Source organism: Brachionichthys hirsutus, chromosome 11 (genome assembly GCF_040956055.1).
Source record: "Brachionichthys hirsutus isolate HB-005 chromosome 11, CSIRO-AGI_Bhir_v1, whole genome shotgun sequence".
In the NCBI taxonomy this organism is placed as follows: Eukaryota; Metazoa; Chordata; class Actinopteri; order Lophiiformes; family Brachionichthyidae; genus Brachionichthys; species Brachionichthys hirsutus.
In genome coordinates this window covers 3,313,002-3,338,337 of record NC_090907.1, presented here as the reverse complement: position 1 = coordinate 3,338,337, position 25,336 = coordinate 3,313,002, and the positions used below count along the sequence as shown (strand labels likewise).

At 43.6% G+C, this 25,336-nt stretch overlaps 3 protein-coding genes across 3 annotated transcripts; 2 read left to right on the top strand and 1 right to left on the bottom strand.

Annotated features, from left to right (window-relative positions):
* The first annotated feature begins 8,129 nt into the window (after nucleotides 1-8,129).
* LOC137901287 (retinol-binding protein 2-like) lies at nucleotides 8,130-10,022 on the top strand. The gene is made up of 4 exons (XM_068745303.1): nucleotides 8,130-8,222; nucleotides 9,179-9,357; nucleotides 9,487-9,588; nucleotides 9,916-10,022. Exons 1-4 carry the CDS (start codon nucleotides 8,150-8,152, stop codon nucleotides 9,964-9,966), a joined length of 405 nt encoding a protein of 134 aa, XP_068601404.1. The 5' UTR covers nucleotides 8,130-8,149; the 3' UTR covers nucleotides 9,967-10,022.
* A 2,434-nt stretch (nucleotides 10,023-12,456) lies between these two features.
* Nucleotides 12,457-21,220, top strand: LOC137901676 (coatomer subunit beta'-like). Its single transcript, XM_068745719.1, has 21 exons — nucleotides 12,457-12,525; nucleotides 12,672-12,758; nucleotides 13,592-13,718; nucleotides 13,864-14,012; nucleotides 14,183-14,329; nucleotides 14,483-14,582; nucleotides 14,675-14,817; nucleotides 14,903-15,102; nucleotides 15,339-15,449; nucleotides 16,025-16,113; nucleotides 16,205-16,311; nucleotides 16,439-16,582; nucleotides 16,740-16,870; nucleotides 17,183-17,390; nucleotides 17,549-17,659; nucleotides 18,333-18,547; nucleotides 18,660-18,752; nucleotides 19,191-19,371; nucleotides 19,461-19,532; nucleotides 19,782-20,570; nucleotides 20,653-21,220. The coding sequence occupies exons 1-21, from the start codon at nucleotides 12,472-12,474 to the stop codon at nucleotides 20,743-20,745; spliced, it is 3,351 nt and encodes a 1,116-aa protein (XP_068601820.1). The 5' UTR covers nucleotides 12,457-12,471; the 3' UTR covers nucleotides 20,746-21,220.
* A 125-nt stretch (nucleotides 21,221-21,345) lies between these two features.
* Nucleotides 21,346-24,916, bottom strand: mrps22 (mitochondrial ribosomal protein S22). Its single transcript, XM_068745571.1, has 8 exons — nucleotides 24,790-24,916; nucleotides 24,200-24,357; nucleotides 23,938-24,102; nucleotides 23,395-23,538; nucleotides 22,640-22,723; nucleotides 22,299-22,444; nucleotides 22,098-22,206; nucleotides 21,346-21,684 (listed from the first exon to the last, which is right to left on the bottom strand). The coding sequence occupies exons 1-8, from the start codon at nucleotides 24,914-24,916 to the stop codon at nucleotides 21,592-21,594; spliced, it is 1,026 nt and encodes a 341-aa protein (XP_068601672.1). The 3' UTR covers nucleotides 21,346-21,591.
* Between the last annotated feature and the right edge of the window lie 420 nt (nucleotides 24,917-25,336).

Genomic DNA, 25,336 nt, shown 5'->3' with positions numbered 1-25,336 from the left:
TGCTGTGTTGTGATCTCAGTTACATAAGAGTGTGTCTTGGTGTATTTATGCGTAATGTAAATGTCGCTTCTACATGATAGCCTATGTGGGCAGCTTCTGTTCTGAATGTGAAGCAGTTCAGTAAAGGTAACTTTGATAGCAGCTTTTAAAAGGCTGGAAAGATAATTAATGCATATATATTGTAAATAAGTTGCTGCTTTGCAGAATTTGTATTGAGTCTGTTATAGAATAGAAAGCCTTTATTGTTTTTGCATAGTGGCTACCACAATGAGATTAGGATTATTATTCTTGCATTCAGATGCACACTGCAGGAAACGCTGCCCACTGAAATCGAGCATCATTTACTTTGTTCAAATATTTTATTAAACCTTTCTTTTACTATGAGTGGTTGCTGCATGCGTAACATTGCTCCTTTGTTATTTTACTGCATTTTCCACTGTTTTACAACCTTGCATTATTTATTTATTTTATTATTATTATTATTATTATTATCTGCATTGTTTCCTTTATTTTCCTCTTTTATGATTTGTGTTTTTCAGAGATGTATATAGTTAAAATATACTATCATAAAGAGAGACAGAGAGGTGAAGAACAACTAATGCATGGAAAAAAAGCAACGCTGCTCCTCTGCGTGAATATTTATACCATGTCTGTTATAGACAGACATGGTATATACAGCTTTTTGTGCTGCTCTGTCCTGACCAGGATGATGGTGACTCAATATGAGAGGCATGGGATTCATTTTACTAAAATTTCGTGTTAAATATTTGATATTTGATGATGCATATGGAAACCAAATTAAACCCGCCAGCACACGAGCCAAACTTAATATGGATCTTAACTGCAAACATTAACTTTTGAAAGATACCAAATTATTTTCAGTCCATTGAAGCCTCACATCATCATCATCATCCTCACTATGAAGTCTGTGAATTTTGTCCTTTGTGTCGTCTCGTTGCACAACGGCAGGCTCTCCTCCCAGATATATTGCAATGTTTTTGCTGCATGTGTGTTGCATTTGTTGACGACACTTTCAGGTCATGTGACCTGCTGAGTGGAACTAGAGATGTTATCAAGCCCAGGGACTCATATTCGCTCTAAGTATGAAATATTAATTATTACTTTTATGTCTCCCTGCAGCTGTTTCAATTTAAATCTCTTTTTTATTCCCTTTTTCAGTTGCAGTTTGGAAAGTTTTAGGACAGCAAAACGCACTTTCTCTGTTTAAGATGATGTTCAAGATGCTCAAATTGCACCGTCAAGGTTAAAATCATGAATCCGTTACACCTGCAGTCAGGCAAGTGCATCAGAATTAACCCTTGATAACACAAAAGGGCAGGATAACATATAATGTGACCACAGCAGCAGTGATTTCATCTAATATTTAACATTTGCAGGTACACGTTCTTACACACATCTAAAATGCAAAACATGCTCATCGACAGAATGTCGTTTCACGTGTGTGCGTCAGCATTTCATGTATTTCTTTTAATAGAGCTGCCGAGTCTGCATTACTTACATCTCATTCACTGCACATTTCTACTTGCATTGTTTTCGCCATGCTCAAATGTGAGTGAAAAGCAGTAATGACTGGATACTAGTCTGAAAATCTCCACTCGAAACCTCCCACAAAGTGTCCCTCGTATATCCATCGGGGTGCAGAGACAAGCCCGAGGCATGAATCATCGCACGGAGGCAGCCCTGTTGATAATTGACTGAAGGAATGCCAGCCACTTACTGACGAACATGGAAACACTCCACCGTGCGTCTCGAAATGGCTTTAGCGAGCTAATGGCGGTGTGGGAAAATGAGCTCACATAAGGCAGGGAGGTAATGTAGCTTCCAGTTCGGCTCATTTTCTCCAAACGAAAAAGTTCATCTGGACCCCCCCCCCCCCCCTCAGAAGCGGAAAGGCCAAATAAGCAAGAGAAATTAGACGTAAACCTGGGCCAAAGTTTTCTCATTCTACTTCCGTGCCTCACAGCAGAGGGTGCGACGATCTTCACATGCCTCACAGGGAGGTGATGTAACAATTTACCTTTTTTTTCTTCCATCGTTACCTCCTCATCTTCATCGTTTTGTGTTCATATTGCCCTTACGTAACTTCTTCCTGCCCACACATTCCTTCTTCTTTTTTCCCCCCTTTCGCTCATTTTACCCACATGTTTACCATAGAGGGTGCAGACACAAATGCGCAATGTTTGTGACAGCTGGAGCACTTTCCATCTCTATCCAGATGGACTGGCAGCAGACTGTCTCAGCAGAACAGCCTTTCAATTCCACCAACGGCTCCTCTCCTCGCCTCGCTGAGACACGCACACCGGGTTCGCTCGAAAAGCTCTGAAAACAAAAGGGAAAAAATGAATGCCAGTCATGGAAATGCTAAGAAATGCATATGATTACTTTGCTTTCACTGGATAGGATGAGATAACAATGAAAGCATTTTAAAAACCTTTTTTTTTATATACTTAAATTTTATTATTAATAGATCCACGTAAAATTATACAATAATTACATAATCCATCCATCCATTCTCTTGTAGATAGATAGTCATGGTCTTCTTCTGAAATATTGATCTTACAGCAACACTACATAGTGTCAGGGCTGGGCTCAGCTTGGGTCTGAAAAAAAAAATCAAAGATACAGTAACATCTGATCAAACACGATTTGTATCTGGCCCTCCATGGGTAAGTCCTGTGTGATCGATCAGCTGACCACTCAGACGTGGACCGATGGGCCGCATCTTCAGAAACAACACAGCGGCACTAATTACTGCCCCCTGCTTCAGCAAAAAGCTGCTGATTGACCAGCTGACATCTATCTGACGCATTAAGAGACAGGATGAGCTCATCTTGGAGGATTTCTTTCGGTCGCCTGTGACTCTTTATTTTCTTCAAGAAAGGCTGACGTGCAGCAGTGTTTACGTTGATTCAGGAATGCTGTTAGTGGGGGGGGGGGGAAGCATGTTGCCTCTGAAAACTCTGCTACCCCTACACAAAGCATTACTGCTGGCCAGTTCTGACCTTGGGATGCATTTCAAAGCTCCGGATGGTGTGTGGACCCTTAGGTAGAGCTAGACACACAAGACTCTGGTCTCCACCTCTAAAGCTGGAGAATATAACAGTTGATGGGTGCATCACCATCCTATTGTCATTATGTCGATTTTTTTATTTGCAAAGCAAAAGCAGAAGTGGAAATATATATTTAAAAAAAGTTTCATGGCTGGGTATGAAAGTTCCTGAATCAATTTGAACATGTGCCAAAGCGCACTAAAGCAGCCTGAGGCCTTGTTAACAGACAGCAATTGTGTGTACTAAATACTAATACTTAATTAATTTGTATTTTAACCTTTTATATGAACCACATTGAAATACTTTGAAATGTAAAAATTCAACCTTGGAGGACATAATAAAACTTTGGAAAAAGTTTTTTTTTTCAATGTCATGTAGAAACTCACGTTACCAAATTGTCCGATAAAGTTTTAAAAACACTCTACTTTAGATAAACGGGGATCATTTGAAAATGCTGCTTTAATGTTTGCCAAGCTAGTGGTTGGTAATTCAAAATCAACAATACAGTATAACATGACATAAACAAAATATTTTCTCACACAATAAGTCAACAAACAAAGATTGAATGCATGTTAATGCAAATAAACGTTAATGCAAACCAGCTTATCACAGTTACCAAAAATGTCAAAGTGAACCAGGATCCCTTCTGGATCATCAGCAAAATTGAATCAGACCGACATGCAGACAAACATACAAGCCAACGCCGGCGATTGCGTAGCCTCCACTTCGGCGGAGGTAATAAAACTAATAATAAAATATAAATAATGGCTTCAATAGTCAATGAAGCGTCCCCTTTACTGAAGACAGAAAATAGCAGCAGATGAAAACATTAGAAGGACGTTGATGTCACATATCTGGAACAAATTCTTTCTAAATATCTTAATACTTTAAGATGCGGGATGAAAGCCAGGATGGTCCCGTCCAGGTGGACATGAAGTCATCTGTACCGCTAACACAGAAACACAGCAGTGCCAGCACCCCCCCCCCCCCCACCCCCCCAGGTAATCTTTTTCTTCCATCTCCTTTCTTTGACACGGCGGTCCCGATGCTGCAGAAAGCAAATCTGGCCACTCTTTGCCTGGCTGATCCCACAGGACCCGCAGCCCTTTCCAGCTGAACACAGGAAGCCCCATGCATTATGCATCGGCATGCTATTTCTGAGCATAGAGCAAAAAAAAAAAAATGGAGAGAAAACACAGCGCTTCCCGGGCTCCTGCAATCATTCCCACCGTTGCTCGTGTTCCTGTGGAAAACGAGGTCTTGTTCCAACCGTACGGAATTACCAAGAGGACAACATGAAATATTTAGCATTGTCATTTCCTTCTTTACCCTTCTGTTTTCGAGCTCATACTTCCTAGGGGGGGGGGGGGGGGGGGGGGGGGTGAAAGATGGGGAAAAGCCTGCAGTCTGTTTCTGGATGCCTCTTGCAGTCGGTGGATGGATGAGGAAACACCATCACGGATTGGTGGGGGGTCAGGATTGCAAGATTTAGCCTCAGGGGGACGGGATGACACACAGAGAGGTGGAACATGGGATTTCGAGTTATGCTCCTCAGAAGCGGCGAGGAGAATGGGCTTGGGTTGGATGAAAGCGGGATAGAGTGATAATGGTCAGCTTCTGTGAGGCATTTAGCATGAATAGATGTACGAAACAACCAAAGGCAGACGCGTATATATTCATGCATATACATTCATGACAGGGTATACTGACCATGGAATTTGTATGAAGCGACCCACACCTACGCACAGGTGTGACCTTAACTCAGACAATGCTTCCACATGCACCTCGCTGTTCGGAAATGTCTGCGGCACCTGAATGGGCCTTGTCTATTGACATCGAGGCTGTCCAGCCGGCACACCTATTATTTTCTGCTCACCAAAAGGACCACACACTACTGGTGATTGTGTAGTGGTCATAACATGGCTTTTATCCTCTGCGACAAAAAGCTTTTTGTGCACAAAATCCAATGTTTTTCTGTGCAGTCATGTGTGTGTGCATGCATTCCGAATGATGTAGCTACATTTCATTTTCATGTAATACCACTGTGAAGCTTCTAGTTTTTTTTTCCCCATAAGAATAAAAGGGAAAAAAATCATTCAATTGTGTGGGTACACTGGGGCACTTTCAATTCTCTCTGCATGGGACATCAAAGAGACACAGCGAGACACTGCGCTATTAGAGTCCATGGGTGGGATGGAAAAAATATTACAGCGCTCACGCTCTGCAAAAACCCATGATGATGGTTTGATAACAAAGAGCAGACTTCTCTCAGTCATTTGTTTCCTCTGAGGATTCTGATGAATCTAACCTTTGATGTTGCGAAAACAACAGGGAGGAGAAAGAGATGGGAGCTGCGTGGGGGGGGGGGGGAGTAAAAAGTTGGTAATACAGCTGCTTTGAAATACACCAGGCTAATGAAGCGAATTGAATTGACTCGCACGAGGTATTGGAGCTGCAGTGCGCGCGGAGTGGCATTGCGTGCAAGCGCAACGCACAAGCGTGGAAGAGGAGGGAAATGAAGAGCTGCAGGAAACAACTTCGCATCCTGTCGCCTGCTGCGTATATGATGCATGAAAATGAGACGCATGCGGCTTCAACATCTGCGTCATCTGAACTGATGCCAAGTTGTGCGTGGAGCTCATTGAACGCGCACAGAGAGACGCGTGGGAGAAACGACGAGCAGGCGCAGAGTATATGTGCACACGTGTCTCCAAGGTTAAAGGGAGCGCGGAAGTGCCATTAGGTGCGAGTTAGAAATGATTCCGCCGCCATTTATTATTTAAACCACCCTAAATGCATTTGAATACGAGGGTGCGTTGTTCGCACGCATGCATGAGTGCATGAGCAAGTGGATACAGGCGTTCCTTATGGGGGTCGCTTGTTAGTTTATTTAAAGGGCTGTTTCAAATTCTACTTGTGTTTCCTTCGTCTTGCTGTAAGCGGCTTCTCTTTTCTCTTATAACTCACACGTTCTTTCCATTCCACCTGACGGCGGTAAAACAAAAACCACAGAGGACGGATTTCTATTCCCGGGCTGGTTAACCAGATGGCTCCGCGTCATCTTGACTTTGATCACAATATAACATGAGGCGCTGTTTTAAATGGCGTGCGTCGACTGTTGGATCCATCTCTTCCTGTGGCGCAGCGACTGTAACGTCCACGCAGCAACATTGCCCCTGTGTGGAGAGACGCGCTGCGTGTCCTTTCAGAACCCGCAACGTTGACTGTTCACCGTTTGTGTTCTGATGACCTTCATCATTACTCTTAATGAATGTCACGACAGACCTGACGCACCAAATTGGATTAGGACACAATTATACTATTAATATTATATTGATTATTGACTATATGATGGGATTTGATGGACAGGAGGAGAAAATGTCCAGATGAACCAGTTTCATATCAAATCTATCTGAATCCACATTTGTGGAATTATGAATGAATCCATGATAAATGGGAGTTTACAGGACCCCCCCCCCCCCCCCCCCCTGCTTGGTTTAAAGCACGGCGTTGCTTTATGGATCATTGTGTATTGCTGATAAGTCATGTACCTGTCCGGTTGGCAGATAAGGTCTCCCTCCTTTAACTTTCTGTGCATGTCTTCAGTACAATCAGCCTCATGGGATCGGCAGGGTAAAGCAGGAGCTATATGGTAACTTTTGCTGTTTGTCAATGTGCACAGACCAGAAAACATTGTCAGAAAAATATTTGGACATTTGAACTGACTGTGAAATTAAACGTGAGGGTTAAGAGTCGGCTAAAAAAAAAAAAGGCCTCAAATTGTGCAGCATATTCCCAGATCAAGCAGTTGAATATCCTTTCCTGTTTCTATTGTTAAAGTGTTTTATTTCTTCAGCTTTAACTTTGAGCTTCACTCCTATGACACCTGTCCTGCTTGTAGCTTTGGTGCTACACATCACCCTCTACTGTGTCAGACAAGTTATCACAATGTTAGAAAATATGGAATGGGCCTTTTCCAGATGACACTTAAGGGAAATGAGCTCCAATAGAGAGTGTAACGAGACACTGACTGTGGGGAGACGCAAGTGTTCCTTTAAGGATTTGTTCATCTTATCTGCGCTGATAAGCGATGACAAAAATCACCCACCTTGCCTTTGACGCTCCACATGTCCAACTTCCTCCACCCGAGGTTAAGTTAGTGCCACTGTCACATAGAGACCTGAAAGTGCTGTGAAAATGGGTTGTGATCGATGCACACTTCAGCTCGTCTGAAAGCGATCGATAGACGTAACTGTATTGATTAGTGTCAAGAGAGCCTCCGATAGATCCCGGATAAAGAGCAGAAAGTGATATTAGATGGTAACACGAGAGCAGAGTCGCATGTTCTGAATATAAATATTGTACTCTGCCCTAGTGGTAAGAAAAACCTGATTAGAAAACAGCCACGTGCCGCGATGCATAAACCAAGACGTGCAAACATTAGTATGAATATGGGCACATGCTCACTCTCTCCTGCTGATAGAGAGAGGATTCTTATCTTGAATTCCTCAGGAAAAGCTTAAGTTTGGGAGTCTTCAAGGTAGTTTGGCCAAAATATATATATATTAAAAAAAAACGCTGATGTGGAGCTGCATTTGAGTCAACAAAATTGATGTCCTTGTACTTTATTCCCTGATTTTAAATCGGAGAGGAATGACTATGACTGAAGGACAGCATTCCTTCCTCCTCCTGCTCCTCTCATCTTCTCTCCATTCCAGTCCATTATAATGAGTAACCACTAAAGCTTAGTGGGAAATGGAAAAAGTGCAGCAGTCACTAAGTGCATCCAAATCAGCATGCACAAATGTCCAGACACAGAAGTGTTTGCACGAAACAGACGGTCCTGATTTCTGCCGGTCTGGCGAATGTGATTCCTCATTGTGCAATATAAGCATGAACTTTGAATGCACAAACACACACACACATTGCCCAGAGGGAATTATCAGGCGGACCCTGTCCTTTAATATCCACACACACACACACACACACACACACAATCATGTCTATATAAAGGCTTTGGCCCTATAACGGTCTCTCTCAGTGCTACCAACCTCAGTCTCCATTACACACCTGTAAAAATGCCTGCAGATTACAATGGACGGTGGGAGATGGTGTCCAATGAGAACTTTGAAGAATTAATGAAAGCCCTCGGTAAGTTGCCATCTAACTGCCTTCGGTTAGATTACAGTGGAAGACCTGCTGTAATGGCCAGACCTGATCAATAAAAAGAGGGAGACGATCAGGTTGCATTTAAAGATGCAGCCGAGGAAATAGCAGAATGTCTGGAATGATGGTACCAGAAAGAGGCAGGGGGGTAACTGTGAGAGGGAGAGGGAGAGGAAGAGGGAGTGTACAGCATACTTTGGGAGTGCTTCATTTCCTCTTTGAGCTGCCGTTGGCCCACGTTGACCTCCACTCTGTGAGGGGCTGCAGTCTGTGTCCACGGCAAATAAATATTGATTCGGTTCGTTCTGCGATTCCATCCTCCAGATCTGCAGAAAAGAAAGACGGATTCAGACTCGGGATCAGGCGGCAGGTCAGCTTGTCATTTTAAGAAAAGAGAGAGAGAGAAAGCCCAGAACTGGATTCTCGCCCTTCTGGTGCATCGTTGATCAGAACACTTTCATTATTCACAACTCTATTTGCTATTCATATAAAAATGCAATACACTCAGCTCACAGGAAATCCAGAAAAACGCTGAGCGCCTTGCACCTCATTTCCATCCGGCCAATCGGAAAACAACCTCCTTATGGAAATGAGTCAGAAATAGTGTTTAGATGGGCAAGTATTGAAGCCGCCTCTGCAGGAGTAATGGGAGAAAATTGAATTTTCACTTTAAGGCAAAATGGGATATGAATGTCTAAACGGTTGGGGTGGGTGGTTCTCTTTCGCAGGACCTCGTGGTGAGCGGGGCGGACAAGCTCATTTTAGTCCATTCTGAATGGGCGCTGGGTCATTTCCAAAGGGTAAATGAGGCTGTCAAACTAGCAGTGGGAGACGAATCATAAAAAAAGTGGCCTGTCATGCGTGACAGGCCATGCGGTCGTGTACTTTCGGAACCCGAGCTATTCATTCCACCTCTCTCTGGTGTGTGTTCGTGCTCTCAGACATCGACTTCGCCACCAGAAAGATAGCCTCCCACCTGCATCAGACAAAAGTAATCATCCAGAGCGGAGACAAGTTTGAAACAAAGACGCTGAGCACCTTCAGAAACTACGAGGTTAACTTCACCGTGGGGCTGGAGTTTGAGGAGCAAACGAAGGGCCTCGACAACAGAAAGGTCCAGGTGGGACTGTTTTATGTTCGGCTCCATTGAATGAGGAAGCGCACCTCGATTGGTACGAGGCTGCAACGGTTACGAGTGGCAGCTTCAAAACTAACCGGTGGCATCCTGCTTTCTGTCTGGTGCCATCAGACGATGGTTTCCTGGGATGGAGACAAGCTGGTGAGCGTTCAGAAGGGGGAGAAAGAAAATCGTGGCTGGACCCACTGGATGGAGGGAGACCTGCTCCACCTGGTAAGAGAGGATGTGATGACGCTTTGGCTTAAGCCCCGGAGCAGCGCCGCAAACGTGTTTCAGGAATCAGTGTGTTAGTCCCAGCATCAGCTTTCGTAAAATAAACGTAAATATCAACAGAAAAACACTTTCCCCTTTAAGACGTATGACGAAATCTGCCACAGCCTTCGTTCACATCAGACTGATAAGTCTCATATCAATAGACGGTGATGAAAGAGATATAACTAGCCGTTATCTTATAGATGCAAGGTCCGCCTGATTGCGTACCTGTCCAGAGCGACGTGGCGTTTGGACTCGCAGTCTGAGATTCGGTGTCTTCTGTTTCAGGAAATCACCGCCCTCGACAAAGTCTGCCACCAAATATTCAAGAGGGCCTAGAAGGACGACAACGGCTACGCTCTGTAGCAACGCTGACATCCATGTTGCATATCGCCGTCTTTTTATAATGTCATGTTAACCGTAATAAATTGATTTAACACTAATGATTTTTTTATTAGTAGTAATCTACGTATTTATTTTGTTATCATCACCTATATGGGTGTGATGGGGATGGAGACCTCGTTAGATCTGCCTCAAAACATTTTCTGATCTGGATCCAAATAAGATTCTGGATCCGGTGATTCACATCTCATTTAATTCAATTCTCCTTTCGTCAGACAGCTTTTACACAATAGTGACACGCAAAGTATTGTCGCCCTAACAGATGGTGCGTCGTCATTTTGACCCCGCATGCGCACCTGCGCTCACCGTCCCGTGCGACTTTTGGAACAGGCTCTGATTTCACGCTGCAAAAGCAATTTTGTCTTTGATATTAAATCAGATATTCTGAGTACGCTATTACCAAGAAATAACAAATAACATTGAAACCCATTATCTTTTCTTTTCTTTTTTTCAATAGTGGGAATTGAGATTCAAAAGTAAACTTTGCCGGTTAGTTTTTTTGCAGTCCAGGTGAGGTTTACAGGTACAGCGTGCCCTACTTCCCTGCCGGATCTTGAACTCCATTCACAGGAAGCGTTTGGATCCACGGTGGGTGGATCCAAAGACGGTGGGTCAAGTCAGACAAGACTTCAACTGGAACATGGCCGGATGTTCTACAAAATAAAAGGGTTTATTGTCAACCCACAAAAGCTTCTTTAAAGTCTAATATAAGAAATAGATATATGAAAAAAATTATAATAATAGAGATAAAAACCCACATGGGATGCAACCACGTGTCTGTATTGTACTTTATTAGGTCTTGCAAGGCGCAACAATATGTATTGTCTGTTAAATAAATGCTTGCAATTTGCTGCACATTACAATTAAAAATCTTCCCAAATAAAATGTCATCATTTCTTTTAGTTTTAGATTTATTACAGAGTTGAATGTTTAGTTTCAGAACTGAAGATTTATTGATAACTCCATCCCGGAAGGCTTTTTGTTGCTATTATCGCCAGCTTGCTGAGAACACTTTCTCCGGTGAGCTCCCGAGGAGAGGCCCGAGCAGATCTGCCGGGAGGCCGGGTGGCTTTTGTTGAACTTCGCAGAGACTCGCTGATCTGGAAACATGGTAGGCAACAAGAAACTAAACGAAATGCATGCTTCACGTTACTCTGTTGCTCTGTCGATAGATGTTTTGGTGCAAACACAGAAAAACCTCAAGTGACAAATATTTTTACAATTAATAAAGCTTTAAAAGTAGCACAAAAACACAGCGTGACAATAACAATAAAAACATTTATGTGAGATTTACTATTATAAATATAGGAGAAGGCCTGACTGACATGACTGGCATTCATTGTTTTTATTCTTAAACTGCCATGCATTAAAAAATGTGGACTGGGCAGTTTGCACGACGCGGGGACACGCCCCCTCCAACACTGTGCTACGTCACACTACGTCATAAATCTCCCAATAAAAGAGCACGAAGTTATAAATTATGAATCTGCCCGATAATCTGGATCAATTTCATAATGTAACTTCTTGTTCCAAGCATGCCCGCATCTTTTTGGTCATCACATGTTTCCAGGAACAAATCTGAAAGAAGAAGAGTAGTTTGTTTGTCTGTGGGTTTTAAACTACAACAATCAAATCTGAAAACGTTTTCCTTTTCATACCTAAGAATGAAAGGGTGGCATTTTAAAGTGACTGGATTTTTGTATTTATTTTTTGTATTATCTTAAGTCAGTAGAAAACCTCTAGACCGGATGTTGTCATCTGGCTACAAAATAAGAGTGGCATATGTGGCCCAGATATGGCTATCTGCGGCATGAGAACATTTAAAAGCATATTATTATAACTTAGAAAAACGACTGGTCGATACTAGAACCCTAAGAATTCCATTCTGTTTTCCCCCTGCAGTTCTATATTTTATACTATATTGGCGCTCTTGTTTTGTAGCCAGAAAATCATATTCGGTCTCTGAAAACATAAAAACCATTATTTCTGTTTTCTAGAGATTTAATTTGTTCTTACTAAAAACAGATTAATAAAAATAAAAAAAACATTTTTCTGAATTTTAATATAGATTTTTTTATTTTAAAATTACAAATCAAATTTTACATTTGTTTTGTTGTTTTTATTTTCTTTAACTACCAATTTCTGAAATGAAAATCGGATTACCAATCTACACAGTAATGTTTTCGTAATTTTGCTATGAAACAAAAAACAACAAACAAAACAGGAGAAAATAAAACTTCTTGATTGTGGTAAACAGAGAATTTACTGCTATACACAGAGATAATTTGATTGTATCATCATCATTTGGTAGAGCCCAGCAGTTACCTGGTGCCATTTAAGGCTTTGTCTTTCTTATAGCCTCTGCGGTTGGACATCAAGCGGAAGCTGATTGTTCGGTCAGACCGGGTGAAGAGTGTGGATCTACACCCCACTGAGCCCTGGATGGTCATCAGTCTCTACAACGGCACTGTGGTGGTCTGGAACCATGAGACACAGGTCACTATTGGTCAAACATCCCACAGATCACAACCGCATGGAGCCGCTCCTTCACACATATTCATTTTGTATTTTGGTAATGAATCTTCTTCCTGTTAATCTGGTTTGAATCATATGTGTGTGTGTGTGTGTGTGTGTGCACACAGATGATGGTGAAATCCTTTGAGGTGTGTGAAGAACCCATCAGAGTTGCCAAGTTTGCAGCAAGGAAGAACTGGATCGTTGTCGGAGCGGTGAGTATTCTAAATGAAATGGAAGTTTCACTTACCAGTATGTAATTTAGTTTAAAAAAATTATAGTATGTGAAACTAAAGGAGTTTCCATTTACCATCAGCCTGTTCTGAACCAGCCCCAAGTGCTGCTGATTCCTCCTTACGGACTGCAGCGGTTTTCCAACTGTTAAAGTTGAACTTAAATTAGCCGACGCCTCAAGGAGTCGTTAAAAGAGAGTTTAAACCAACCCTCTGTTTCATGGTGCTGGCTATAATGTGGTATAAGGGAATAAAATGATTGTTTTTATTCAATTCAATTTTTTTTATTTTTTTTACTCTTGACTACCGGTACTTTATTCATTAACTGTAGAAATATTATTTTGAATTAAAGATTGATTCTATTGAATTTGATTTCATTATGACTCTGTCCAATAAATTCCACTTGAATGTTGTGTAAGAAGAACAACATGTTCCCTCTGCCCGTTAGTTTTTGTTTCCGGAGCATAATTCCAAAAATATTATAAAAAGATTTTTATAAAGTTTACTAAATGCAACATATTTTTTTTATATCATTTGTTTGTTGTTGTTTTTTATTTCCATGGTTATAGAAGCTCAAAAATTTTAGTCATTTTTTTTATTTCCACAAATACTTTTATTTTAGATATTTGCTAAACTGTTTATTTAGAATTTATGGGCATACCTTTCATGCACTGAAAATGTTATTGATATCGTTTGGTTTTTAGTTCATTATATTTTTATTTTAAAAAAAATCAACTTTCTCCTTTAAGAATTGCAATTAATAGGCAGAACTTCTGTGGTTTTATTTGCACTTTCAACCCTCCATCTGACCCCAGGATGATATGATGATTCGCGTCTTCAATTACAACACCCTGGAGTGCGTCCACAAGTTTGAGGCTCACGTTGACTACATCCGTTCCATCGCTGTCCACCCTACACAGCCCTACGTCCTCAGCTGCAGCGGTAGGAAAGAACTCTTTCCTCTTCTAAACACCCTAAAGTTCACATCTAACATGTCGCCAATAACTCGACTGCTTCTAGAACTTCTCATTTTTGAGAGTTGAAAACCATGCATGGTCACAGTTGTGGTCACTCTGTGTGGCTACAGATGACATGTCGATCAAGCTGTGGGATTGGGACCGAAAGTGGACGTGCACTCAAGTGTTCGAGGGGCACACTCACTACGTTATGGAGATCATCGTCAATCCCAACGACACCAACCAGTTTGCCAGTGCGTCTCTGGACAGAACTATTAAGGTAAAGAGGCAAGCAATGTGCTCATATTTGTTTTGTGGTATACATTGAAGGAAGTGTTAATCTCCTTGTTTGGAGGGAGCGTCAAATCAGGAAGTAACAGGGTTCATGGGAAATGTAGTCTGAGGTGCATGCACTGTCTTTCTGCATGGTTCCACTCCACTGTGCTGAAGGTGTGGCAGCTGGGCTCCAAGACCGCCAACTTCACTCTGGAGGGTCACGAGAAGGGCGTGAACTGTATTGATTATTACAGAGGAGGAGGCAAACCCTACCTCATCTCGGGGGCTGATGACCGCCTGATCAAGATCTGGGATTATCAGGTGACAAACTGAGCGAGACACCGCCAGGATCGGCTATGAATATACATTATTGCTTATTTATAACACACGGACACGTTCTGGCTACATATGAAAACCATGCTGCAGATTGTCAGTGACATTGTGTGTGTGTGTGTGTGTGTGCCTGTCTACCAGAACAAAACCTGTGTTCAGACCCTGGAGGGTCACACCCAGAACGTGACCTGCGCAGCGTTCCATCCTGAGCTGCCGATCATCCTCTCGGGCTCTGAGGACGGTCGGTTTAAAGATACGCCAAAACCGACAATGCATTACCCCTGATCAGAAAAAGAATCTTGTTTCAGATTCAGCCGCTTCTTGTGTCCTCAGGCACGGTCCGAGTGTGGCACTCCTACACCTACCGACTAGAAAGCACTCTCGACTATGGCATGGAGAGGGTGTGGTGCATAGCTAGCCAGCCTGGCTCCAAGGGCGTGGCTTTGGGCTATGATGATGGCAGCATCATCATCAAGGTATCCTGTAAATTAAAGGGTCAGGGGGGGGGGGGGGGGAATTATCTCATGCCTCAAAGTCCTCACCTCTCCCACTCTGTCTCAGTTTGGTCGGGATGAGCCGGCCATGTCCATGGACGCCAGTGGGAAGGTGATATGGGCTCACCACTCTGAGGTGCAGCAGGCGAACCTGAAGGCTCTGGGAGAGGCCGAGGTCACAGACGGAGAGAAGCTGCTGCTCCATATCAAAGACATGGGCAGCTGTGAGATCTACCCCCAGATGATCCAACACAGCCCCAACGGGAGGTGAGAGACGGTCTGTTTGTGTCTGTCTCGCCAGTGTAATGACCAAGGACAGTCGGTGTACGAGGGGGGGGGGGGCAATATCTGTCTGCTTGCTGGTTTGTTTTGGGTGAGAATCGTGTTCAACCTTGATTTTTTCCAGTGAATTTTTTCAGACTAAAATTTGGATGTGTGTGTGTGTGTGTGTGTGTGTGTGTGTGTGTGTGTGTGTGTGTGTGTGCTGTTTTGTGTATTTGCAGATTTGTAGTGGTGTGTGGGGATGGGGAGTATATCATCTACACCGCCATGGCCCTGAGGAATAAGAGCTTTGGCTCCGCCCAAGAGTTTGTCTGGTCACATGACTCCTCACAGTAGGTCATAAACATTGGCAAGATGATGATGCCACTCTGTCTGTATGCTATAGGATGCTAGAATCATCAGGTCGTTAGCTTAGCATAGCAAAAAGAAGAAAAACAGCAGCATGTGTATAATCTAAACATTTTGCCACCGGCTCAAAAATGACTACTACCTTTTTTTTTAAAGGGAATTATATGCTGGAAAAAAAAAATTCCAGACGATAAAGCCATAGATTTAAATTTCTTTTCATAAGTGTGGTGATCAAATAATGATAGACTTTGAAAAGAGACGGGGTAGCGTGTTCCTGTTGTTCCACTCTATAAAAATGTCGATTGTTTAAACTGTCTCTTTATACTGGTGCTCAGTCTCAGTGTAGGAAAGGTCTCCTCAGGCCCAACATGCAGCTGCAGATAAGGTAGAGAGAGCCAACGCAAAACGCCTTGTGATGATTAACCTCTTCCTCCCCTCAAAAACCAAACCTCCTCGGCAGAGGTAGCAAATGTGTATATTCCCGAAACGTCAAGCAATTCCCTCAAGACGTTCCCTTTTCGTAAACAGTAACAAACGAGGATGTGCTTTGTCTTCACAGGTACGCCATCAAGGAAAGCAACGTTAAAGTCAAGATATTTAAGAACTTTAAAGAGAAGACGGCGTTTAAGCCCGACTTTGAGGCTGAAGGTGGGAGCGGCTGTTATCTGTCTTGTCGCGTGCCACAGTAAGCATTTGGAAGCGTCCGTGTGTGTAGCGGCTAACGTCCCTCGTTCTGCAGGTATCTTCGGAGGCTTCTTGCTGGGGGTCAGGTCAAACCGTGACCTGGCCTTGTATGACTGGGAGAGTGCCGAGCTCATCCGCCGCATTGAGATCCAACCCAAACACGTGAGTCACGCTTTCATTGACTCTGACCTCAAATGAAGACTCTGTCCCAGTGCTGACTTGGTGGAGCCTTGAATTTAAGCATCTCAATCTGCTCCAGCTCTCCTCTTGTGCTTCGTCTTGTCTGTAGGTTTTCTGGTCCGACTCCGGGGACCTTGTTTGCGTCGCTACCACTGACTCGTTCTTTGTGCTGCGCTACCTATCGGAGAGGGTTGCAGCAGCGCGAGAGTCCAAGGAAGAGAATACGGACGATGGAATCGAGGGCGCCTTCGAGGTCAGACGCCCGGAGTGCAGGGATATTTTTGTTCAACGATCAGAACTCGTATTCGAGATCAGAAAACAATTTTATCACCTAAAAACCTTTGTGTCTTAATTTTTCATTAACAATTTGTGCAGATATATGTGTCTTTATCGTTGTTTTTGCCGAGCAGGTTTTGGGGGAGGTCCCAGAGGGGGTGCAGACGGGAGTTTGGGTCGGCGACTGCTTCATCTACACCAGCTCGCTTAAGAGATTAAACTATTATGTTGGAGGAGAGATCATCACCATTGCTCACCTGGACAGGTGAGATGCATGAACGCAAGTATAGAATATAACAAATATATCTCTGCACTCTGGAGAAAACCCTCAAATCTAATTGAGTTAATATTTTCTTGCCATTTATTTCAGTACATTAAATTAGAAATACTGGAAAAAAAACATTATTCTTTTTCATGTATCACCATAACCATGACAACAGGTCGTGATACAGCCACCAGGTCGCTCCTTTTTTAAATTTACTGCATTTTATTTTACTCAGGTTTATTACCAAAATAAACATTTCCTGTGTCATACAAAGAATACTAAGTTAGTCTGGTATTTGATATCCCCGTCTAGGACCATGTACCTGCTGGGCTACATCCCCAAGGATGATCGTCTGTACCTCGGAGACAAGGAGCTGAACATCGTCAGCTACTCCCTGCTGCTTTCAGTGCTGGAATACCAGACGGCTGTCGTGAGGGGGGACTTCAGCTTGGCCGACAAGGTTCTACCGACAATCTCCAAAGAGCAGAGGATCAGAGTCGCACGCTTCTTGGAGAAACAGGTACTGGTTTCCTTTCCTGCGCTAGGAATTCCGGTCTTGTATAATTTACATTTACTCTTGCGGTGTCTTTTGCAGAACCAATCTTTCACTTATTTGTCTTTAATTAAACAGAAAACGTAGCAGCCACGATAGTTTTTGGTGTGTCTTGTTTTGCCAAGGGCTTCAAAAAGCAGGCTCTAGCTGTGTCCGCCGACCCGGAACACAAGTTTGACTTGGCCCTGCAGCTGGGAGAGGTCGAGATCGCCTACCAGCTGGCATTGGAGGCGGAGGTGAGAGCACGCTTTACTGCGTAGAAACCCAAAGCTGAGCTAATTCCGTGCAATAGATTTTACTTTCGAACCATAAGCCTGATGTTTAAATGCTAAAGTTATACATCATCCAGTTTGGACTGCAATTTGGAATCCATCGTGTAATTCTGGTACCGACTAGAACTAGTTAGCAACTTTTAATCGGCTGCTCAACTGATTGCATGCCGGACATTAACACGTACTGATTGTTTTAGTAGATTGTTTTTAGCTGTTGATATACAGCTAGGAAATTCAACATGACGTCACTCATGAATTATGATCACACTGATAAATCAACTGTGCTCATATTAACGGGATTCAGTCGTAGATTACGTCCTTCTGACACAACTGTTCACCTTCTTCACAGAGTTTTGTTTAATTTTTCCAACATTCCTGCACATCTTTATTAACATTTGACATTTAGCTACTCATAACAAGTTTGAGTCATTTCTCACAAAGTCATCTTTCGCCATGAATGATATGTTATTTTATTTTATAATACCATACTATAATATATATAATCTGTGCATTATGTCAGTCCTGCTGACGTCATCCACCGCGCCGTGTCACAACCCAGGCCCTCCACACTGGCTTCGCAGGCTATTGCTGAAGTGATAATCCTCTTTGCTGTCTCTCTTGCACGTTGGGGCTCCAGTCAGAGCAGAGATGGCGGCAGCTGGCAGAGCTCGCTACTGCAAAGTGCCAGTATAGCCTGGCCCAAGAGTGTCTGAGCCATGCTCGGGATTATGGGGGATTATTGATGTTGGCCACCACATCGGGCAACGCCGGCATGGTGGATAAACTGGCCAAAGGAGCAGAGATGGACGGAAAGAACAACGTTGCCTTTATCTCTTTCTTCCTGCTGGGAAGGTGAGTGGAAGAAGAGGAGGAGGAGGAGGAGGAGGAGGAGGAGGGAGTGATATTTGTCGCCATTTTCTGATTTGATTATTTCTTTTAATCGAAACTTTTTGTGTTTGTCCAGGTTGGACAAATGTCTGGACCTTCTCATCAAAACAGATCGGCTGCCAGAGGCTGCGTTTTTGGCAAGAACCTATCTGCCCAGCCAAATGTCAAGGTGTGTTTGTTTTTTTTGTCTGTTGTATAGTGCTGTAGTTTTGTGTTTGTGTGCACACTTTCATTATATGAATCGGTGCCCTACGGAACCTTTGCATACACTATGTCCCTGTAACTTCAAACAATTACCAGAGGAAAACCAATTTCACAGTCTGCGCGAGAATGATGCTCTTGAAAGTTTTTGATGATGGACATATATTAAGTAGGTCCCAGTTTTGCTGTCAAAACAGCCGTACCTATGACCCCGTCACCATCTCAGCCATTTCTCCTTCCCTGGAGGACTTTTGATCGACACTGACTGGGGCAAACCCACAAGAGCTGCCGTTTTGGAAATCCTCTAACCCAGTAACAATCTTACGCTGGCCTATTTTTTCCTGCTACCATCACATTTTTGTATATATATATATATATATATATATATATGCTTCTCTTGCTCCAGGGTGGTGAAGCTCTGGAAGGAAAGTCTGTCCAAGGTCAATCGGAAAGCAGCAGATTCCCTGGCTGACCCCTCCCAGTACGGCAACCTGTTCCCTGGCCTCCAGCAAGCCCTGCTGGCTGAGCAGTACCTGGGGGAGACTCGCATCGGGGCCAGGCCTGCTGCAGACTACCCACTCACCATGGTCTGTGGCAGTCAGTTTGGTTGCAGTTTGGTCTCGTGTTTTGGGAAATTGTGTTTGGTGAATCATTTACATGTCGCTTGCTTCTTTAGCTAGATGAGGATCGGGATGTTCTGGAGGAGTCTGCAGGATTTGAGCTCAATGGAGAGATCACTGAGCCAGAGGTAAGGACCAGAACCTGCCCCCGCTACATGCCTCATTATATCAAGGCCTCACTCCTTTAACTTAGCCTTGGACCTCGGAAAACTTCATTCGTGCTGTTGCTGAATTGGCATCCGTATGGAAAACGTTTTTTATATGGATAACAAAAAATGCTCCAGCTTTGTATTTAGAGAAGGATCCAAATGCTTCCTCGGTGTGCATGAGAGGTGCACAGTCAGACGCCTAAACCTCTCCTCTGTTTGTTCACACAGGAATTGAATGGTTTGAATGAAACGGTCAGTGTAGCAGCAATGCCAGAGGCTGAAGCTGCAGAAACACACGAGCTAGAGGAACGGATTTCACTGAAACGGGAGCTCCTTGTTCCCGTTTCAGCAAGAGAAAAAGATTCATTCCCAGAAGCGGCAGCATTCCCTCCACCTGTCACTGCAGCAGAAGATCCAAAGCAAGCCCAGTCTGCATCTTCAGAGGAGGACGAAGCCGAGGAAGCTTCAGTCTCCACGGAAGAGGAGACAAACGGTGATGCTGTCACGGCAACAGAAGATGTCCTGGTCAGTGCTGGCGCTACAACTGATGCTATTAAAACAGAATCTTCAGGAACTGGGGAAACGCCTGGATATGACACACGGGAAACACATTTTGCCTCCTCGGAAGCACCACCCATCATGGATGCACCAGAGGAGGCTGGAGAGTTTGTTTCAGAAACGGAACACTCATCATTAGCAGAGGATCAGCTTATCTCCTTTGAAAACGCAGCCAGTCCAGTGCCGAGTGCGCCTACGTGTGAACACGCTTTTCAAGAGGTGACCGTTGATCCACTGCTGGGTCTGCTAGGAGATCCAGTTCCATTATTGAAGCGAGTCACACCACAGGAACCAGAAGCAAAAGAACCAATGACAGCACTCCCAGTGAAGCCTGATGGCATCCTGGAGCCCGAGATTTCATCAGAAGTAGAAGCTCCTGAGGGGAGCACAGAGGAGCAGGGTGCAGATCACGAGGAGGAGGAGGAACCAGAGGACGTGGAGGCCGATCAGAACGAAGAGGTAAAGATCAGTTTTAAAGCTACAGCTAAAAGTACATATGTTGGCATTCCTTGTTTTCCACCCACACGTTTTCTCCCCGTAGGAACTGGACGATTTGGATCTGGATCATTTCGAACTGGAAGATATCGACACTACAGACGTCAACCTCGATGAGGATTTGAGTGAACTGCATTGAATTTTTCACGAGCCAAAGTTCTGTTCTTTCAGTGACCAAAGAAAACAAAGGGCAGTTTCCTGGGACGAGCTGGAATGTGTGTAACTGTGTTCTGTGTTCAAAATAAGAATAAATCTAAAGGGTCAGAGGTATGCAGAGGAAACTGGAATAAGGAGTAGAATGGGTGTGTGTTTGGAATTAGGTTTCAGGAGAGACTGTCGCCGTTCTTTTATTATGCTGAACATTGGCTATTTATCAGGTTTACAGGGGCTCATTAAATTGAGTTTAGAGTGAACATCTATGTTCTACTCCTGGTACTGAGGTCTGTCGGCGGTACCGTCCTCATCACTGGATCGGGGTATTAGCCAAACCATCAAGTTTAAACATTCCACTGAATTCATGTCTAATAATTGCCTGTTTTTCTCTCTGGGATGCCCGAACGGTTTTTATTTGACCATAAATGTATTTTCAGCATTTTGTCACTCTACTTCTCTGTCGTGTCAGGTCCTTGTTTACTTCCTGTGTTTTTTTTGTTTGATCATTTAAACTGACTGTGGATGGTACTGTGACTTGAAAAGTGAGTTAAACAATTGTGCAAACTCCAATAACATATAAGTGGATTTTTTATTTCATCTCATCTTGAAATATGAAACTCACACAGACATTTAAAACAACAAAAAAACAATCTGCATCTTGCAGGCCTTTTTTAAAGCCGATCTTCTCGTCGATGGCTGAACGAAACGTCGATTGTTTGGGTCAAGCAGATCGTCTGCAACCCAAACAGTGCAAAAAAAAAGTCTGAAGTCCACTGCTCTGGTTTCTGCTTCCTCCGATTAATTTGTATATTTCCTTCTAGGAGGGGTCCAGTCAGGCTGCAGAGCTCTTTTCAGCCCACTGCTCCTGCGCTTGCAGGTCCAGCTCGATGTACCCCGCCCTTTGGGACTCCTTCTGCGCGTAGATCTGCGGGGACAAGGGTCAAAGGTTAGCATAATGGAGGAGGGAATAGTCACCTTGAATTCAAAGGCTGTGCTCATGAAGTACAATCGTAGCATTAATTGCTACATTGTCAGACATGACTAAATGAGGTCTGGTGTGATAGTGACTGCAGCACGCGCGCACACACACACACACACACACACGAAATGGTTGTCAATCTCAAAGTCCCTCCCAGTGACTCCCACGGCGGTGGGAATGTGAGCACTGATGAGCCGGAGCTTGATCCCACCGTTCCCACAATGAAAACCACCCCTCACGCAGGGAACCCAAGATGAGACGACCTCGATTTGACATCCCTAGAGCTACGCCGACTCCTGATGTACCTCCAATACGATTGTTTTTAATCAAATTGGCAAAGCGAGGTTGTGTGTTCTGACCTTGAGTAAGTCGGTGCCCGCGGCTTGCTGTCTGGAGGCTTCCTGCGCCGACTCGCTCTGCGGGTGGACCATGTGGAACAGAGACACCAGGCTAACGGCGTCCTGCAGCCTAAAAACACAAACGTGAGACGAATGTCACGAGCTTTCTGCCAGCAAGGTAAATAAGCCGATGTGACTGAACTGAATAAAAATAAAACTCACAGCTCTCTCTTCAGCATGTCCACGATTAGCCCATCCACCCTGCGTGCGTTCACGAGGTACCAAACCATGCCACCAAAATGTCTGGTGGCGCGCAGGAGCTCATGTTTGCCACGTCTGTCCAGGTCCTCATAGGTGGTTGCATGTAACTACGACACAAGGTACATCGGATGTTGGAGAACGGGCGTCGCATCACATTAACTAGCTTCCAGTCCACACTGCTGTTTTCACATGTATCAAGTGGCTGACGTGAGATTTCATGCTCCATCAGGGCGCGTACAGTCCGAGTGTGCAGCGGTCGGTGCAGTTGGGAGGGGGGGGGGGTGGGGGAGGTCATATCTCACCCTGATGTATTCAGAAGTGTCTGGCTCGAATTGGACCTGACACAGGTCCAACAAGTCCTCATGGCGGTCCTTGGAAAACGCAATCTGACAGGGAGACATGGATGAATGTGAAACGGCTTCTCGACACCCGACACAGATGTTTTCACTCACGCGGCCTGATTGGACTCTTCTTTGGAATGTAAAAGGTCACCATTTAACACGACCCGAAAGCAGAAGGGCTTGATTCCTACCGCTCTACACAGTCGTAAGAATAATAATGCAAGATGTAATAAAATATTTGTACACTGGTTGTACTGCATCAAATAAAATAAAAATGCTGTCTGAGTTTTAACAGCTACATTTCTTTTCCTTTTTTTTTGCTTCATCTATGTGTTGCTGACAGGCAGAGATTCATTGAATGTCAGATGCAGCCTGATCCAGGGGAATATCAAAGTCATTCATAAATTCTAATCTAGAATGAATGAGGAGCCAGAACAATTATGTTATTCGTCAGAGGTCTTGCTGCTGCATTCGGCGCAAACTGCATTTTTTTGAGTTTGACCGTCAGGGGATTAATGCGGCACCATGAGTTCCATCATGTAAACTGATCAGTCATCTTATATTTCTCTATGGAAACGGTCCATTAGATATTAGTGATGTCAATATGGTGAAAGCTTCCATTTCACCACAAATAAGCAGTTTAATAAATACATTCAAGGACTTCTTAGATCTGCTCAGAATACGACAGCGTCCAACGATCATCTGATTCGTCCTACCTTCAGGTTTTCCTCCTTGAAGATCGAAGGTGCTGTGATTTTGCGTCCCTCCCTGGGGAAGTAGACCTGAATGAGACGGTCTCTCTCCTCCCAGGTCGCCTTTCTCAGGGTTCCGTCGTTCTCCCGTACAACGATGAATCTCTCCTGGAGGAGAGACAATGCATATGGAGTTGGGCTACGAGAGAATTCCCTCCAACAAAACCTGATTCATTTTGATTTAAATGACTCCAGTTTGATGGAGCGATTCCTTTTTCATTCTGTAATACTTTTGTCTGACTGGAAACACTCTTTAAAGAATAAGTTATCTTGCTGCGACAGAAAACATAAAAACTGAGTGAAAAAAGCCTTCACTAAAATATTTGAAGTCCGCTCTGTCTGCATGAGGGGGGGGGGGGGGGGGGGGGGGGCGTGTCACGGAAAGGTCAATTAGGCAGCTTTCTAATCAGATTACAATTTCCTCTCTTTTACAGGTGACATTTTGCTCTTAATTATATTAAACCCCAACTTAAATACTGCAGAAGACATCAATAAATCAGATGTTACCCTGTGTGGGACATCGAAGTTGATGTCTGTGAAGACGTATTTGCCTGTGTCCATGCCATCCAGGAACTTGTCTTCACACAGCACATCGGTGATGGGTTTCCTCTCCGGCAGGACAGGAGGCATCTGCAGCCGCTTCCGAGCCTGCTCTTTGGCAAACGCTGTTGCCTGAGAAAACACAAAGGACATTAGATGAAACAGATTTTTGACTGTGTTTTGTGCAGTTTGGGACAGAGAGGTCTTTGTCATGCATTTAAAAGGGTACCTGCTGTAACTGCTCGTCAGTCATGAGTTTGTACTGTGGTATCTTCTGCTCCTGTATGATGGGTCGGAACACCTTCTGCAGGTCCAGGCCCGTTATCCTCTTGAGGATGTCCTGCACAGCTGCATCTGTGAACTTGGGCTTTGCGTTGTCAGACAAGCCTGGATAAGAAGTTACACGAGTTAATCACTAGCGCACACTAAAAAAAATCATTTAAAATACAACGTACATTATATACAGCAAACTTTTAATTCTGAAACGTACCGTTTTTATAAGTTTAAAAGTCAAGGCTTTATTCCAGCGCTTGTTAGCGTTACTATTATTTTTAATATCAGAGCAAATGGCACTCCACTCTCTACATATCGCAACGCCGAATACATAAAAACCTTCACATTATTTATAAAATACAGAAAGCATTATTCCACACGGTCTGTACGTCGCGCTATTGATAAGACCATGTTAAATTGTCGGATGTGTTAAGGGGGTTTGACACCCGCAGTATTAGCATTAACGCTAGCGGGAAAACGCCATAAGGTGAGAGTTATAGTTAGAAAAACGTAATTTATGATGATGTTAACTTCATTAAAACATACCGTTATCTCGCGTTCCACCGCAAAGCGTCCTGATGCTACATCCGACCAACATTTGCTTGTCCTTTTGACCGTTTTTCACCCGCAAGTAGCTCGGAAGCAAACGCCGTGCTGAACGGAGCGCCGCCATGTTTATTTTTACGTCATCAGTGTCCGACCTTCTCGTCAAGGTCCAGCAAGTGATGATGGGATATGTAGTGTATTCTTTTTTTCTTTTCTTTGAGGCGTCTTGCGTTGCGTTTTGGAGAGTCAGTAATAATGAAAGCACCGTGAAAACGATCAAAAGATGTATCGTTAACATCAGCGCTTTGAATAGCTCAATATAACACATATTAAAAGTCTTTTTTAAATTAACTACAACACAACATGCTGCTGCTACTGATAACTGCAGTCTCAAAATGATTCAACATCTAAATGTCAAGCATCTATAGTCTTTGTAGACATTTAAAAATGATGCATAGCCAGATCTCAGTTTCTGGTGGTATTTCTGCTTCATCTGAAAAGTCATCCAGAATAAAAAAAAATATCTGAGTTGTAAATGTGTGCATTT